This window comes from Equus asinus, chromosome 3 (assembly GCF_041296235.1).
Source record: "Equus asinus isolate D_3611 breed Donkey chromosome 3, EquAss-T2T_v2, whole genome shotgun sequence".
NCBI classification, from domain to species: Eukaryota; Metazoa; Chordata; class Mammalia; order Perissodactyla; family Equidae; genus Equus; species Equus asinus.
In genome coordinates, this window is record NC_091792.1 from 148,176,487 (window position 1) to 148,193,275 (window position 16,789).

General features: G+C 35.3%; 1 protein-coding gene across 18 annotated transcripts in view; it reads left to right on the forward strand.

Annotated features, from left to right (window-relative positions):
* The window catches only part of LCORL (ligand dependent nuclear receptor corepressor like), a 150,065-nt gene that overhangs the window by 122,049 nt on the left and 11,227 nt on the right, over window positions 1–16,789 (forward strand). For 13 of the 18 annotated variants that reach the window (XM_070506143.1, XM_070506151.1, XM_070506154.1 and 10 more), the window contains 2 exons: window positions 957–5,776; window positions 12,865–12,891. The exons of 1 other annotated variant lie outside the window; for it this stretch is intronic. In XM_070506143.1, the coding sequence (XP_070362244.1) occupies window positions 957–5,776; window positions 12,865–12,891 (4,847 nt within the window). Of the gene's footprint in view, window positions 1–956; window positions 5,777–12,864; window positions 12,892–16,789 lie in introns of those variants that run through there. 4 more of the 18 variants (XM_070506144.1, XM_070506156.1, XM_070506142.1 and 1 more) reach the window with 2 other exon arrangements.

The window sequence follows — 16,789 nt, forward strand, 5'->3', positions numbered from 1 at the left end:
AACTACTAACAACAACAAGAAATACAAGAAATCAGTAGTGGGAGGCTATTTTCATGTACAGAGTTTGGTGATATGTTTAATTTGAATAGATACTTTTCTGAAACAGAATTCTTTTAATATATTTTATTCTTCTTGCTGCTGGTATTGGATTAAAAAAATTTTTTGTAGCCTTCTACCTTGGTTGCTAAGTAATCCTGGGTCTTAGTTAAAGTTAGATATATATTAATTTCTGCAGTGGGACATTTTCCAGCATTTGAAATTAAATAATTAGGTAAGTAATGCCTGTAGTTTTGATGTAATTACTTTAGTATTTAAAATCAATTAAAAATAGGTTCTATTTTTAAATAGCTTAAATTTTTAATTTTCTTATTAGGTTAAAATGCCTGCAGCTTAATCTTAGAAAAGACATTCTGTTATTTATATGAAATCTAAATTCCGTAATCATCCTTGGGACTGTGTAGAGCTCTCTCTTATTAATAATTTTATTTTTACTACCATGAAAAAAAACTTCTAAATAAAGATAAGAAAGATTTTCTCCTACTTCTTATTTTTATTTGTGCTAGTATGAACTGATAATTATCAAAATAACTTTTAAAAAGCCTACTTTACAAAAATTTTAAGTCCTTCTGAAGCACTTCCCATTAAATATTCTTAATATATACAAAGCAGTAAACATTAGCAATCTGTGAATATAATCATATCTATAATTATCAGCTTTTCTATTGCAAAACTAGAGCTTTACTTTGACTCTAATACATTGTCATAGGGAATTAATTATCATCAGTGCTTCATTATATTTTTGCTAAACAATAATCAAGATGTCATTATTACAGCTCTCCAGGAGTTAGGACCAGCAATATCAAGATATCTTTTGTTCAAACTCTGTTAAAATTATAACTCCGTATAATATTGGTTTTTTTGCTGTAATTCATTTTTTGTTTGATTTTTATTTTTAGTTCAACTGTTGATCCAAAGTCAGAGGAAGCTACTAAAATGGAAAAAAGAAAATCAGCATTAAGCAAAGTTTTGGAATCTTTGTGCATACATCACCAGCAACAAGTTTTGGCTATGTTGAAATTTCTAGTCCAAGAGCAGAATGCTGCTTCTCTTTGTTGTTGTAATACGTCATATACTGTGTCTTCAGAATCTCAAAAGCCCCTGAGTGAAGATGATTTACTTGGTCTGTTCTGTAGTTGTGAATATAGACTGGCAGAAAGAGGGTGTTTACAAAATGAAAGAAAAAGCCCTGGTTTTATGCCTCTGCCAGTCTGTATTAAAGATTTACATTGTTTATCTTGCCAAACTGTAACTGTTGAACACATTAAGACAGTAGTGAGTAGAGGAATTGGAAACAGTTATCATTCTCACAGGTGCTGTTCTGGACTCTTACCAAACATTCACTCTACAAAATCAGGCTTTCACACTCCTCTTCCATCAAGGGAAGTATGTGACGTTTCAGTCAGTCTTAAAGACGTTTGTAGATCTCGAAGTCCCTCACCTCCACCATTATCACCTGTACAGACTGAAGGATTTGAAAAATTGAAAGACGTCATCTCAGAGCTTTCAGCCTTAGAAAATAACAGACTTGAAGCAAACATGAACCAGCCTCCATCTCTCACACCAGCAGAAGTAAGCAATGACAAGGGTGACCGCGAAAGTAAAATACATAAAACTGAGAAATTCGGTAACTCAGATTCTTCACTCTTGGAAGACAGCAATAATTGTACTACAAATCATGAAAAAGGGGAAACTACTGTAATTTTTCAAGATTTAATGGATCGTATTAATGAAAAATTAAAATCAATAGAAACCACAGATATGACAAACCTTATAAAATTATCTAGCAGTGATTGTAATACTGATAATGATTTAAAATTGAGAGATTTAATAACCTCTCTCTTGCATAATGCAAAGGCCAGTGATTACAGTTTTATGGAATTACTTAGTCAACATGATAAAAAGGTAGAAAATAAAATTATTCAGACAAGATTTCGAAAACGTCAAGAAACTTTATTTGCAATGCACAACTCTCCTGATTCACCCATGTTTAGAAGGCAGTCTTTACAGATAAAAAGAGAACTTGCTAGTCTTGATGAAAATTTTATAAGGAAAAAATACACTGAAAAAAATTCAAGGAAATTGATGTGCAATGGTGAGATATCTTCAATGGACAAAGAAGAATTCTATCATTGCCAATCACCTTTACAAAATTCTAGAAGCCTTCAAGAAAACAGTCATGCAGAAACATCGTTTTCACCAGATGATACATTACAATCATTGCAACTACCTCTTCATAGTTTAGAAACTAACCTCGCTTTTGATGCTTTTTCAGAAAGCTTTAAGACAACTTCTCATGAGAAAACGAGCATACGAAAATCACAGGAGAAATCTGCAGCTGGAAAAATTTTTTTGCAAAATCATAAGGAGAACCCAAAATTAGAGACTACTCAAACTCCTTTGAAAAGTGATGTTCCAGGACTTTTGAGTAGGGCTAAACGGAATATTGTGCCTCCAGGGTGGTATTCTATATACGTAACAAATAATTATGTTTTCAAAAACTCCCCTAAGGCCAAAAAAGTTTCTGGATCTACAAAAAAAAAGGATCCAGTGAAAAACATTCAGGTTGAAAGCCCACACAATATAGATCTAAATAAAATTGCAATGAATTCTAATTTACAAGTAGTTGTGGAGCGTTTGGAGGATACAATAAATATGGCCAAAAAGTCTTGGAATAACCAGTCGTTATCAGAAGGATTTAAAGCACCCAAGAAGTTGATAGAAATTGATGGTAAAGATCAAAATCCTGGTAGAAATATGACTCTTACTGTAAGCAGAATGACATGCAAAGAGCAGAGTTTATCAAAAGCTGTTGTAGCATCCAGCAACTTGATTAGAAGCAGTCATATACCTACAATAGATTTGAATAACAAAAAACTTGGTAATTTGAAAAAGTCATCTATTTTAGATACTAGTAGCCTGATTTCCAGTGTTGAAGATGTACCAACAAAATATGAAGCCATTGAGAGCTCTTTTTCCAACTATTCTAGTCCTGTCAAACTTATGTTGTTATCTGAGGTTAAAAGCAGTGAAGGAGTCAAATATACTTTAACTTCAGTTGGTACTTCTGAATCAAATATTGATCTTCCTTCTGAAAAACATCCAACTCATCATGTAATTGAAAAAAAACCAGAAACAAATAAGGATATCTCAAATGGTAACTTGGAAAATTATACTTCTGGTCTTAATGATTGTGACACTCTACAGGGAGAACTAAAATGTAATTGTGCAAAAGAAACTGCAGAATCCTGTGCAATGTTTATAGATGATATGAATAATGATAAGACACAAGAAGAACCTAAGGAAAACTCAAGCAGTGCTGTTGATTCATCTTTTAAAAGAAAACCAGGTAGACCTAAGAAAATAGGTCCCCAGGTTGTGAAACAGATTAAGCGGCCAATTGGAAGACCACCAAAACCTAAAACTGATCAAACAGACATCACTATTTGCCAAAATGAGTCCTTCAGTGCTAGAAAGAAAAGCCCAGAATCTCTCATATCAGAAGTAAAAGAAGGTATTTATAAGAAGAGTATTACAGTTACTGTTATTTATGGAAGGTCAAGAAGAACTAAAAGACATGTTTCTGAAGGGAGTGTAAACATAAGCAATGTTATGTCTTTAAACAATAATGTTGCTGATTTTCCAGCTGAATATAGTGGTCTCAGAAATATTAGAGAATACGAAATTGACTCGGGTGAAAGAATTAATGCTGTTTCCAGTTTGACTACTGAAAGTGAGATCTTGGGGTCTGGCTTTGAATATGTCAGACCTATCAAGAACAAATCTATGATACCTCAACTTTCCAAGAACATCACTCGACCAAATCAGAAGCCTTTGGCAATAATTAGGAAGCCTGGTAGACCTGCAAAAGTGAAAATCTCTGGCATATCTGTGACTATTAATAGAATTTCACCTCAGGAGAGAGAAGTAAGTATTAGCAGCTGCTTACCTCCTTTAGAACAAGAGAATATATTAGAAAAAAAGCTGCCTGAAGAAAAGTATGATCACCAATGCAAGAAGATCGATACAAGGCACACGGAAACTGACATATTTAAGAAGGGATCAAAAAGCATGGTTGCTACTATACCATTGAGACATTCTATTAGGAATAGGAAACCATCTCTGCATTTCTTACATTCATTAGCATCTTCTAGCTCACTAATTTATAGAAATGCTCTGCTCCATAAATCATATAAACTCCATTTGCAGAAAGGTAAAAGTCAGAAGGAAAAACATAGGCAGTCAAGGATAAAAATAGCTTCCAAGTGTGCCCCAGGAGCTAGAAATTCAAGGAATGCAAAAAGGTGTTTGGAAGATAAGTTACTACCCATTTCTGAAGTATCCTTGGACCCCATCATTTCATCAAACCCTTTGCTCAGATGGTGGGCTGCTTCTACTTCCAATGATTCCTTATTAGAAGAATTAAACAATAGATTTGAGCAAATAACAAATGCTTGGGTGCAAGTGAGTGGAGATGAAGCTGAAAATTGTGTTCATAAAAGAAGAGAACACATTGACAAGGATAGTTTCAAAATAGCAAACCCTTTGGAAACCTGTCTTTTAGAACTTGAAGTTTCACCTGTAAAAATGCTTTTTCGGAAAAAGTATGATTTAAATGAACTCTGTACCTGGTTTATGCAAACAACAGAAACACAGTCTCTTTCACTAGTTAGAAAAGCAAATGCTCGAAACCCTTTGGAAGTAATAAATACCAGAGGAATTAAATTAAGGACCAAATATTCTGATTTTAGTACCAGCCCCTTCAGAAAGCACTTTAAAAAATTTGCACTATCTTCTCCTTCAAAATCAGCAGGGAAGTTGCATATACTGCATAAAATGGTTAGTTCTCCAATCTTAAATGTGAAGAATAATTTAACACTAGCTAGATTAAAAAGAACTGAGTTTAAGAGGTTGCAGCATGAAAGGTGGAGAAGAGAGGGGAAACTGCTCAACCAAGGAACAGTGGATTGGATCTCCAAAAGGAGGAACTTGAGATTTTTCTGCCAGAACCAATTTTTAAATAAGACTGAGGGGGGAACAAATGCTGACATCCCACTCCAAGGAAAAAACACAGTAGATAATCAGTTTATTTTACCACCTGAGATCAGGGATGACTTTTTGCAACAAAGGGTGGCAATGTCTGACTTCAAAACACATGCTAGATTAGAGAATAAATTTAAGTCAGAAGCAAAGGAGAATGGAACAAATTACAGTCAAAAAGATTTTGAAAAGGGACTAAGACTAGGAAATGTATGTTCAAATAATTGGAGATCAAAAACCTTAAAAGATTGTAGAATATTTTTGAGGAAGATCAACTATCTTGAACACAGAAATACTTTTAAGTTAAATACAATAATTTACTCTCCTGAATCTATTGACAGTGGAAATAATCGTCAGACTCATATAGAAGAATCGAGGCGCTTTACCTTAAGATCCCATTCTGCTAGGCAAAATTCTTTCAAAAAGCAATCTAAAGAAATAGAAAATGCTAAAGCAAATAGTCCTTCAACTGAAAAATTTCCTGACCAACTTGACAATAGTAAATTAAATAAATGTATTAACTATGACAAGAATCCTTCTGATAGTTCCGAAGTTCTTAGCAAATTGAACAAAAGAAAAAGACCACCATGGAAGACCACAGAAATGTCAACAAAAAGACATAAACGACAATCTTGCAACAGTGGACAAATGGCAAACTATTATTCAAAATCCCAACTAGGTAAGTTTTTCTCTACTTAATTTTAAAGTTTCATTGTAGGTGCCTTGAGTCAAGTATGAGAATAATGGGTGGAAAAGGAACAGTTGGTTTAGTTTTAATTTATTCCCCAAATATTTGGATGACCTCATTTCTTGGCACCTAGTCTGAAACTCATGAAATTAGGTGCTGCTAAATGTACCAGTGCACTTCCCCACACCTTGATGTGTCCAAGGTTTCAAGCAAATTAAAATACATTTGGTAGAGACAGAGAAAGCTTCTAAACATATATCATTAATGTAAAAGTTACATTATCTGCTTTTGCATTTGATAGATCTAATATAAAATAAAACACTCTGACAGGTAAATATGTCCAAGTAACTATGTAAAACTTAACTACTACACTACAAGCTAATATATGTTTTTTGCTTGATAAATTAATAACTTTAGGACCATGTGGAAAGAAGCAAAGAACTGTCTTCTTGCTAAGTTGATAGAGACTATAACATATGTCATAGTCCTAGGCTGTCAGTCTCATGTTCACAGTTACGTTTGTTAGGCCCTTTGGTACTGCTTTGGGAACCACTTTAAGACCCTGCCTATTTAAAGAGTGTGAAGGAACAAGACATTTTTTTCAATAAATCAGCAAACTTGTTTAATAGTTTTTTTCCTATCAGACAGTTGAACTAGATTCCACAGCTGTAAAGATGAGAATTTCTTTCCAGAGATAATCCGTAGCCTAGCAAGGGAGGAAGTCATATGCAGGTAATTTTAAGGTAATAGTAAATTCAGAGAGTAACCAAAATTACTTTAGCAAGCAATTATGCGCCTTACTCGGTTATACTGACCTGACATTGATGCCTCAGGGAGACTCTTCCCCTTAGAAGCCAGCAACATAGAATGAGTACCATAGCTGCCAACATAGCCAGTTCCAACTCTGCTTATTGGTAAGTGCTAGACAATTCAGGATAGGTAGGAGTGTGATGGTTCTGACCGATTACTTCCCTGACATGGAAGATTGCCAGGTTACATTTGGAAATATAAGGATAATATCATATGGTTGCATTGTTACACTATATTTTAGAGAAGTTTTTTAGGGGGTTGGAGAGGTGTTGATGGTTTTATTTTTGTACTTTTGTTAAAACTTTTTTAAAAGCAAAGAAAAATATTATCAGTCTTATTAAAATATTAAAAACAGTAGTTAAACTCGAATTTTAATAGGTTAGATGATTATTATGGCCTGTAAAATTCAATTATTTAACTGAATAACTTTAAAATACCTATTTCAGTAATATGTAATGTGCAGTGATTAAAATTTTAAAGGTGGTGAAATTAGAGTCTCCGTTATGAAAGATGAATGAAATCTAAAAATAATGCCCTGTGTTTCTTGCCCGCAGGATAACTAAAAATAACATTATAACAAATAATATGTCAGGAAAAAAGAGGGAAGAAGCCTGATAGTGATTTAAAAGTCAAAAAGTTATAATTCACTTAAAAATATACACACACATTTTTAAAAGATTGTCATGAATGGACAATAAAGTGCAGTGTTTCATTTTTAATTCTTTATACCATCCTCATTTCATGCTCTTAGAGTTTACCAAAGGTAGTTTGCATTAACTTATTTTACAACAGAACCGTATTTTGTCCTTCCAACTTCTTGACCATTGTATCTTCCTAAGGTATAAATATAAAATTTAATATAATTCTTCATCTCACTAAATATGAGATCTCCCTAGAAAAGTAAGATGGAAGATGCCTAATTATTACTTTTTCAAATTTAACTTCAAAATCCTTTTGTGATATTTAAAAAACTTTTAGTATCATATTGAGTTGTTTTTCACCTTTTCTCGTTTTAAAATTGCTAGTACTATTTCCTGCTCTGCTTAAAGTTTTATTTATCTTTTACTGATAACTTTCCTTCTTTATTTTTTAACATTCTTTTTTTAAAAATCAATCAGCAAGGACATTATTTTTACAAAGTTGTATTTATAGCAATATTTGTTATATTTATCTGATTTTTAAATGTTTCTTAAGGTGTTTTTTTTTTTTCTCATTATTCTTGGTATTCCATACTTTTTTTTTGCCTTTTTGGAAATGATGCTAAAAATTCATTATTTTTTATGTGTGTTTTTCTTCTTCATAGAATAATTAGTGACTGGAGACTTGAGAGAGAGTTTTAACAACAGGACTTTTCTAGAAAAATTCCTAGAGCAATGTATATAATGAATTATAGAGTGTTTCTATTGATGAAAAGCTTTGCTTCTACCACGAATATCTTGTTTTTGTACATTTCAACAGTGCTTGTCTAGATATAGTTTAATACATAGAGTTTTAAATTTTACATTTTATTACATTTGTACTGCTGTGTATCAACTGTAGACATGGAAAGGAAGAAGAAGAAATGCAATTCTAGCCTATTCTTAGTTCAACAAGTAATGAATGCCTACCATATGCTTTTAGGCACTGTAGAAGGTTCAGAAAGTTCCCTTTCCATCTAAGTGAGAAAGCAAGACCTACATCATTTATTTATTCAATAAATAGAGTGTCTTTATGTTTAAGTGGGATATTAGATGTGTTCAGGGGATATAATGGCTAAAGTGATGGTTTGTGCTCTCGTGGAGCCTGTCATCTCATGGGGGATGATTGTGAACAGGCAGTTCCAGTAGAAAGATGAATGCTGTGATGAGGAGAGATGTGGATTGTAGAAGCACATAGAAGCCAGATTGAACCCATGTTTAGAGAATTAGGCAAGGATTCCTACATAGTCACATCTAAACTGAGACTTGAAGGATGCCAAAGTATTACAAGTCGGGAGAGGAGTATTTCAGGCTAAGCAAACTGCACGGAAAATTTGGGTAGCGAATTGAGCAGGCTTTTTTGGAACACTGAGCAATTTAGTGCATATAGCAGAGGCATAAAATAGAATTAAGGATGGAGCAGGAGTGGATGGAAAAATGGCAAAAGGTAAAGCTACTGAGGGACGCATAGCCCAAATTGTGAGATTCACATCTGTTAATGAAAAAAATGTTTTGAGCCCAATAGTGGCAGCACTGAAGAATAATAGCTGTATTTGAGAGAGATTTATGAAGTAGAATCAATATGTCCTAGAGGGTAGAGGAATAAAGGATAACATCCAGGTTTTTGGCTTGAACATCCGGGTAAATGATAGTAACATTTGCTGGGATATAAAAGAATACTCGGGCTGGCCGATGGTGCAGCGGTTAGGTTGCACATTCTGCTTCAGCAGCCTGGGGTTCGCTGGTTCGGATCCCAGGTGCAGACCTATGCACTGCTTGTCAAGCCACGCTGTGGCAGGTGTCCCACATAAAATAGAGGAAGATGGGCACGAATATTAGCTCAGGGCTAGTCTTCCTTAGCAAAAAGAGGAGGATTGGCAGCAGATGTTAGTTCAGGGCTAATCTTCCTCAAAAAAAAAAACCTCAGTTTTAGACATAGGCAATTTGAAGTACCTAGTGGAATATCCAAGAAAACGAGCAATTAGTTGATATGGGTCTGTTAAGGAGAGAGGTCTGAGCTGGAGATAAAGATTTGGGAGTCAGCAAATAATTGAAGCCATGAGAGTCGAAGAGATTGCTCAATGTAAAATGGGAAGAGCCTAGGGTCTCAGAGTCCCAAAGATATGAAGAAAGGAAAAGATGTATACAGAAGGAGACTGATGAAGGAGTCAGGAGGTCAGAGGAAAGCCAGGAAAAGTATTTTAAGAAGGGAGAAAACAACAGGTAAACTGTTGGTAAGAGGTCAGTTAAGCCTTAAAACATTTCCATTGAATATAGCACAAGATGTTATTTTAGTGATTTGGGAGAGAGTGGTTCTGATGGGCTAATAGGGCCAGAAATCATGATTGAGTCAATGCAGGAAGAGGAAATGAGGAAAATTAGCAGAGAAAACTATGAATGACTATGTTTGAAGAGGAGATAGGGAGGTAGTGAGAGGAAGCCTGGTTGAAGGCAAATTAAAAAAAAAAAAATGTAGATGCCAGTGGGAAGAAGCCAGTAGAAAATGAAAAGTTGAAGATACAAAAATGAGATGGCAAGCAGTAGAAATGAAGTGAAACCCCTGAATTGATTATTGGATATTTTGGGGCATCACTAGAGAGATTGGTCTTGGCCAGAAGAGGCACTTCTCTCTTAAAGCATGAGAATAGTGGGAAAAATACATGGGGATGCGAATCAGTTTATAAGTTCATGGGCAGAATGGTGAGGACATTAGAGTCTATTGTCTATGACTCGAGAGGTAATCTAAGAGTATTATGGTGCGTTTTGAGCAAGGTGGACAAGGCTTGAAAGACTGACTCAAGAAATAACAGGATTGAACAGCTTTGTGATTTACCTCAGCTGCAAGAATGTAAGTTTGGAGAAAGCTGGGTCCTTAGACTTAACAGTACTTGGGTTCACCAAGTGAGTATAACAGAAAGACAAAGAGATCAAGCCAAGAATTAATTCTGTGAATTGTGAGAAACTTATATGATCCAAGTTTGGTTCTAGAGTGTCTTTTCTAATAGTAGCACACAACATGGATTTGAGGAGGAGGCAAAAGGGGGTCTGTGAAGGGCCAGTTGTAAGAGATGATTTTTGAAGTGATAATGGCCTAAAATGGAATATGACTATTGAAAATACTGATATAGACCTTTTTAATATCAGTGTCTTCTGAGATCCCAAAGCAAATGTGTGCCTAATTGATAGATATTTGGATGTAAAAAAAACTGTGTACAGCTCTGGGGAAGTTTGCAGACTCGAATAACCTACTGTGGACTTGGAGCTACTGTAACTCATAGTACTCATCCTGAAATGTTAAATTTTCCCGCAAAAATTCAGAATTCACGTTGACACTTTGAATTGGATTCTGAGATGACTGAAAAAAGTTCAGTTTGTCAGCTTCTCCTGTTTTGTCATCTATCTTCAAAAATGACTGAATACGCGTTTTTTCCATTCTGAATTCTGGTTTTCACACAGGTGTATAACTGATGGGTGATTTTTAATTAATATATACTTCCTCTACCTGAAACTGAGACTAACGGTGCATCCTCCTCTGCTCCTGCTTATGAACATTTTACCACATTTTTTGAGTCCTAATTCAAAATGTTCTTTTAAATTTGTGTCGTTGAGGCAACACTTGGCACAGAATATCCTTAACATTTTAAAATAAAATTTAGAGTTAGAGTTTCTTCATGTGCCGTTATTCTGCATCATAATTATTATTTAACACAGAAACTATGAAGCATAGACATGATTTTCTAAATTTCATTTTGATAGAAAAACATTTCCAGATGATTCACAGTTACCTTAATCTAGTTTGCTACACAAGCATTCCAGTGATGTATTCCAAGAAACATCCCATCTATTCCCCCAAGATGTGTGTGCTCTGAGAGTTCTGTGGTCTGTAACACTGGGAAACACTCAGTTCTCTTTTCTGTGCTCATTGAGTCACGGTGCCCCATTAGCATGTTAAGCTGTGTTCTCCACGCTTTATGTATGTCGCAGCTTTTTACACCTCATAGAACACAGTCTGGGGAATGTAACTGGGAAGCTGCTCTACAGAGTTTCCTGCTAGGGTTTCTCTGTATTCACTGTGATTTTCCCAGAAAGAATGTAGTGACTGTAAAAATATAAGTTAATTTAGATACTAGATTTGTTCTTGTGGTGCATAAGTTAGAATAATCGAAATTTTAAGTGCTTTATTAACATTCGCCATTAAAGGAACACTGTGGTAAATACCTATACGCTAGAGATGATCTCATTCTGATGAGTCTATTTTGTAAGTTTCATTTTTGTGAATTAATTTTATTTCATGTTGAGTTAAGAAAGGAAGAGCTATGGTAGCAGTCACTTGAATAGTGGCTTTGCTATCTATATTACAAACCATGAGAAAATATCCTATGAATTTAGGAAAACATGTGAGATCACTGTCTCCTCAAGTCTTAATTAATCCACAGACTTAATTTGGTCAGAACTGGATGAAATGAAGGTAGACATTCTAACTTAAAAGTTAGTGAATTCATTGACATATTCTTCTTTATATGGGCTTCATATTACCACTTTGCTAATTGTCAGTGCCGGAAGTAAAACTATTAAAACTTTGACTCAGTTATTTAAAGTATTCTAATGAAATCAGAAATTTTTAATAAAAATCCATTCTGTTTACAATAGAGGTTTTTTCCTGTCATCGTAATTTTCATAGGAACTGAGTAAAGAGAAGAGTTTTAGGTTTTGAAGAGCTTCTAACTCTTGCCATGATACTTTATTAAAATATAAAACAGCTACTTTGATAATCCCTTGTCTTGCTGCTTTTTCTTAGAATTTTTCTTGGATGTTTTATATCCCATTGCTTTGTCAATTATTACTGAGTTTTTCAGGATATTCTGCTTTACTAATTGCCCCACATCTTTCATGGAAAACCATTCAGTTTATTCAACAAATATTGGATACTTTTTCTTTTGATCTACCAGTCATCGTGTTAGACATTAGAGTCACAAAGGAATTGAGGAAATTTATCAAAAAATATTTCAAGTTGTTTTTACTTTGGCAACATAATTAGTATAACTTGAAGAAAGGTAATTTAGTTGATCTCTACACTAATGGATATGGAGTACAGAACTGTCTTCAAACATAAAATTAATTCTCTAAATCTGGGCGTCTGGCCCGTGGCCTGCCTTGTAGGTAGTTTTACTGAAGCGCTGCTGTGCTCGTTCACTTACATACTGTCTGCTGCTGTTTTTGTACCACAGAAGCTGAATTGGGTGGTTGCAACAGAGATCATAAAGCCCACAAAGCCTGAAATATTTATTGTCTGGCCCTTTGCAGAAGTTTACCAACCCCTGTTTATATCAGTACAATTTTGATGTGATGTGGCTAGAAAAAAAAGTCATTGGATTTGGTTTTATTAGATTAAGATGGTTATATCCAGTTCACCCCTGCACCCCACCCACCCCCTCCCTGTAGTCCGTTCCCTCCTCCCACAGGGTACCATATAGTTGCTTTGTTTTGTCTTATCTCTGTGGGACAAGACCTGTCTTAATCCAGCACAATGGTGCTGGGGGAGCCGTAAGTGCCAGTTTTATTGTTTTGTAAATGTTTATTCTCTCCCTGCAGCTTCCAGACCTGCTTTGTCTATCAGAGGTAAGTTCAAGGGTCACCCTCTTCTCTTCCTTAACCTGCTGCTCCCACCTCTTAGAAAGAGATTGCTTCAGTGTTCTACCCCTGTGTTCTCTCTTTCTTCATTTAGGAATTCACAACGTTTAGTTCAGCTCTCCCAGCCACCGTTTGTTTCCCCCTCGTTTTTCCTGGGCGGTAAACAGTTCTCTGTGTAGTGGACCTGAGCATTCTATGATTATCATAATGTTGAACCTACTGAATTCACCTATTTAATTACAAAAAGAAAAAAAGGCAGAGTAGATGTCTGAATAATTTCATCCTGCCAAGTTTTTTCTTGCTTGCTTTTGTTTCATTTTAAACAAGCCCTTGGCTTCTTTTTCTTCCCCGCCATCCCCCCAACCTGGAAAATTCATTTGTATACTACTTTGTTTCTGTGTTGTATAAACATAGAAAGCTAGATTTTAAAGACCTGTATCTGTAGACCCCATTAATTTATTCTTTCAAAAATGTTTGTCTCTTCTGTGCCAGGCAGGAGGGTAGACATATGGGATATAATGGGGGACAAAGCTGGATACCATTCCTGCCCTCATGGTTCAAGTTAATTAGGAGAGGCAGACATTGAGTAGATAATTACACAGACCTTACAAGTTCTTAATTAGTAGGTGATACTATGAGAATTCCTTACAGGGTGATTTTACCAAGTCAAGGAAGTGAGGGAAGACTTCCCTAAGGAAGAGGCCATTGAGCTGAGCTGTGAAGGGTGGGTAGGAATTAATTAGGCCAAGTGGCAGAGAACTGGGAGGGGATGAGTGACTTCCCGGGAAGGAAGAATTGCCTGTGAAAAAACTGACAAGTGGTATTCTTGGCAGCTAAGAGGGTAACACATGACTGTGTGTGTAGAGTCAAGACAGAAAGGAGGAACATGATGTCAGGGGTGAGAAAGATTGAGGAGTAAGTGAGGGATAGACCGTGCAGGTTCTCATAAGCCATGTTTATGTTCTTTGAAGAGCTTCCCATTGAAAATCTCCTAAGAGATTTAAATTGAGAGTGTATGGGGAAGGTATATGACGTCATCAGATTCTCCTTTCTAAAAGATCTTTGTGACTGCATTGTGGAAAAGAGTGAAGGCATAGACCATTATGGTAGTCCGAGTGAGAACTGTGCTACTTTAAAACAGTGATTGACAAATTTCTGTGTGCATCAGAATCAGCGGGAGGGCTTGTTTGAAAAGAGATGGTTGGGCTCCAACCAGTCTCTGTTTCAGTAGGTGGAGTGGGGCCCAAGTGATGCTTATGTTGCTGGTCCAGGAGCACACTTTGAGAACCATTGCTGTGGAGTGTAGAGTGTTGTAGAGATAGGAAAGAAGATTAATTCTCTACTAATATGATCATTCTGTTGTAATTTCCCTCTAAACACTAACTATATCCCACAAATCTTATTCTTCCGTGTTTTCACTTTCATTAAATTAGAAATATTGTCTAATTTCCTCGTGATTTCTTGTTTAACCCATGGATTATTTAGAGGTGTGTTGTTTAGCTTCCAAATATTTGAGGACTTTCCAGATATCTTTCTGTTACTGATTTCTAGTTTAATTCTGTCATGGTTGTAAAATATACTTTGTGTGATGTTAATCCTTTTGAATTTACTGAGATTTGTTTTATCATCCAGAGTCTATCAAGATTTATCTTAATCAATGTTTTGTGTGTTCTTTAAAACACTGTGTATTCTGCTGCTGTTGGGGTGGAGTGTTCTGCAAATGTCAGTTAAGGACATCGATAGATAGTGCTGTTCAACTCTTTGACATCCTTACTGAGGTTCAGTCTGCTTGTTCTGTTCTTGAAGAGGGGGTGTTGAAATCTGCAACTGTGATTCTGGATTTTTCTATTTGTCCTTTCAGTTCTATGAGGTTTGTTTCATGTATTTTAAAACTCTATGATGAAGTGCATACACATTTAGAATTTTTATGCACATTTGATGAAGTGACTCCTTCATTGTATGAAATGAACCTCTTTCTCTCTGGAAATATTCCTTGCTCTGAAATCTATTTTGTCTGATGCGCTGTATCATTCCGGCTTACTTTTCACTAGTGTTAGCGTGGTTTATCTTTTCCCATACTTTTATTTTTAACCTACTTGTGTTTTTATATTTAAACTGGGTTTCTTCTAGGCAACATATAGTTGTTGAGGCTTACTTTTTCATCCAATCTGACAGTCTTCACCTTTTTAATATACCACTTCCATTTAATGTGAATGATATGATTGGGTTTCAATCAGCCAACTTTCTATCTTCTTTTTTTTTTCTTATTGAGGTATAATTGACGTATATAACATTATATTAGTTTCAGGTGTACAACATAATGATTTGATATTTGTATATATTGCAAAATGATCACCATAATAAGTCTAGTTAACATCCATCACCACACAGTTACAATTTTTTTCTTGTGGTGAGAACTTCTAAGATCTACTCTCTTAGCAACTTTCAAATATGCAATGTAATATTATTAAATCCAGTGACCGTGCTGTGCATTACATCCCCATGACTTACTTATTTTATAACTTGAAGTTTGTACATTTTGACTCCTTTCACCCATTTTGCTCTCCCTCTGGCAACTACCAATCTGTTCTCTGTATCTATGAGCTCTTTTATTTTTAGATTCCACATATAAGTGAAATCTTATGGTGTATGTCTTTCTCTGTCTGACTTATTTCACTTAACGTAAGGCCCTCAAGGTCCATCCACGTTGTTGCAAATGGCCAGATTTCCTTCTTTCTTATGGCTGAATAATATTCCATTGTCTATACATACCACATTTTCTTTATCCATTCATCCATCCATCAGTGGACATTTAGATTGGTTCCATATCTTGGCTATTGTAGATAATGCTGCAGTGAACATGGGGGTACAGATATCTTTTTGAATTAGTGTTTTCATTGTCTTCAGATAAGTACCCAGAAGTGGAATTGCTGGATCATACGGTAGTTCTATTCTTAATTTTTTAAAGAACTGCCATACTGTTTTCCATAGTGGCTGCACTAATTTCCATTCAAACCAACTGTGCACACGGGTTTCCTTTTCTCCACATCCTCGCCAACACTCGTTATTTCTTATCTTTTTGATAGTAGCCATCCAACTTTCTGTTTTCTGTTTGTCCCATCTGTTATTTACTTCCTTTTTTTCCCTCTTGCCTTCTTTTGGATCAGTTGAGTGTATTTTATTATTAAATTTAGTCTCTTAATTGACTTTTTTTTATAACTACTTCTTGTCAAGGTTACGCTATATATCATTAACTTATCGGAGACTACCTTCAAGTAATATTATACCACTTCATGTATAGTCTAAGAAATTCATAGCAGTGCATTTCCTTTTCCTCCCTCTGAGCTATTGTGCTATTGTCATATATTTTACTTCTGTAAATGTTATAATCCTCTCAGTATGTTGTTCCTTTTTTTTTTTGGTGAGGAAGATTGTCACTTAGCTAACATCTGTGCCAATCTTCCTCTGTTTTATATGTGGGGCGCCACCACAGCATGGCTTGATGAGTGGTGTGTAGGTCCACACCCGGGATCCAAACCCATGAACCCCAGGCCGCCAAAGCAGAGTGCGCAAATTTAACCACTACGCTACCAGCCTGGCTCCATGTTATACTATTTTTGCTTTACACAGTTATCATTCAGGAGATTGTTAAAGTAGGAAAAGTATTTTCCCCATGAATTTACCATTTCTGGTGCTCTTTCTTCTTTTGTACAGATCCAAATTTCCATCTGATATCATTTTCCTTCTGACTGAATAACTTCCTTTAGCATTTCTTAGCTCGTGCAGATTTGCTGTTGATTAATTCACTTAGCCTTGCCTTTTTGTGTCTGAAAACATCTTTATTTCACTTTTTTCGAAAGATATTTTTGCTGGATATGGAACTCAA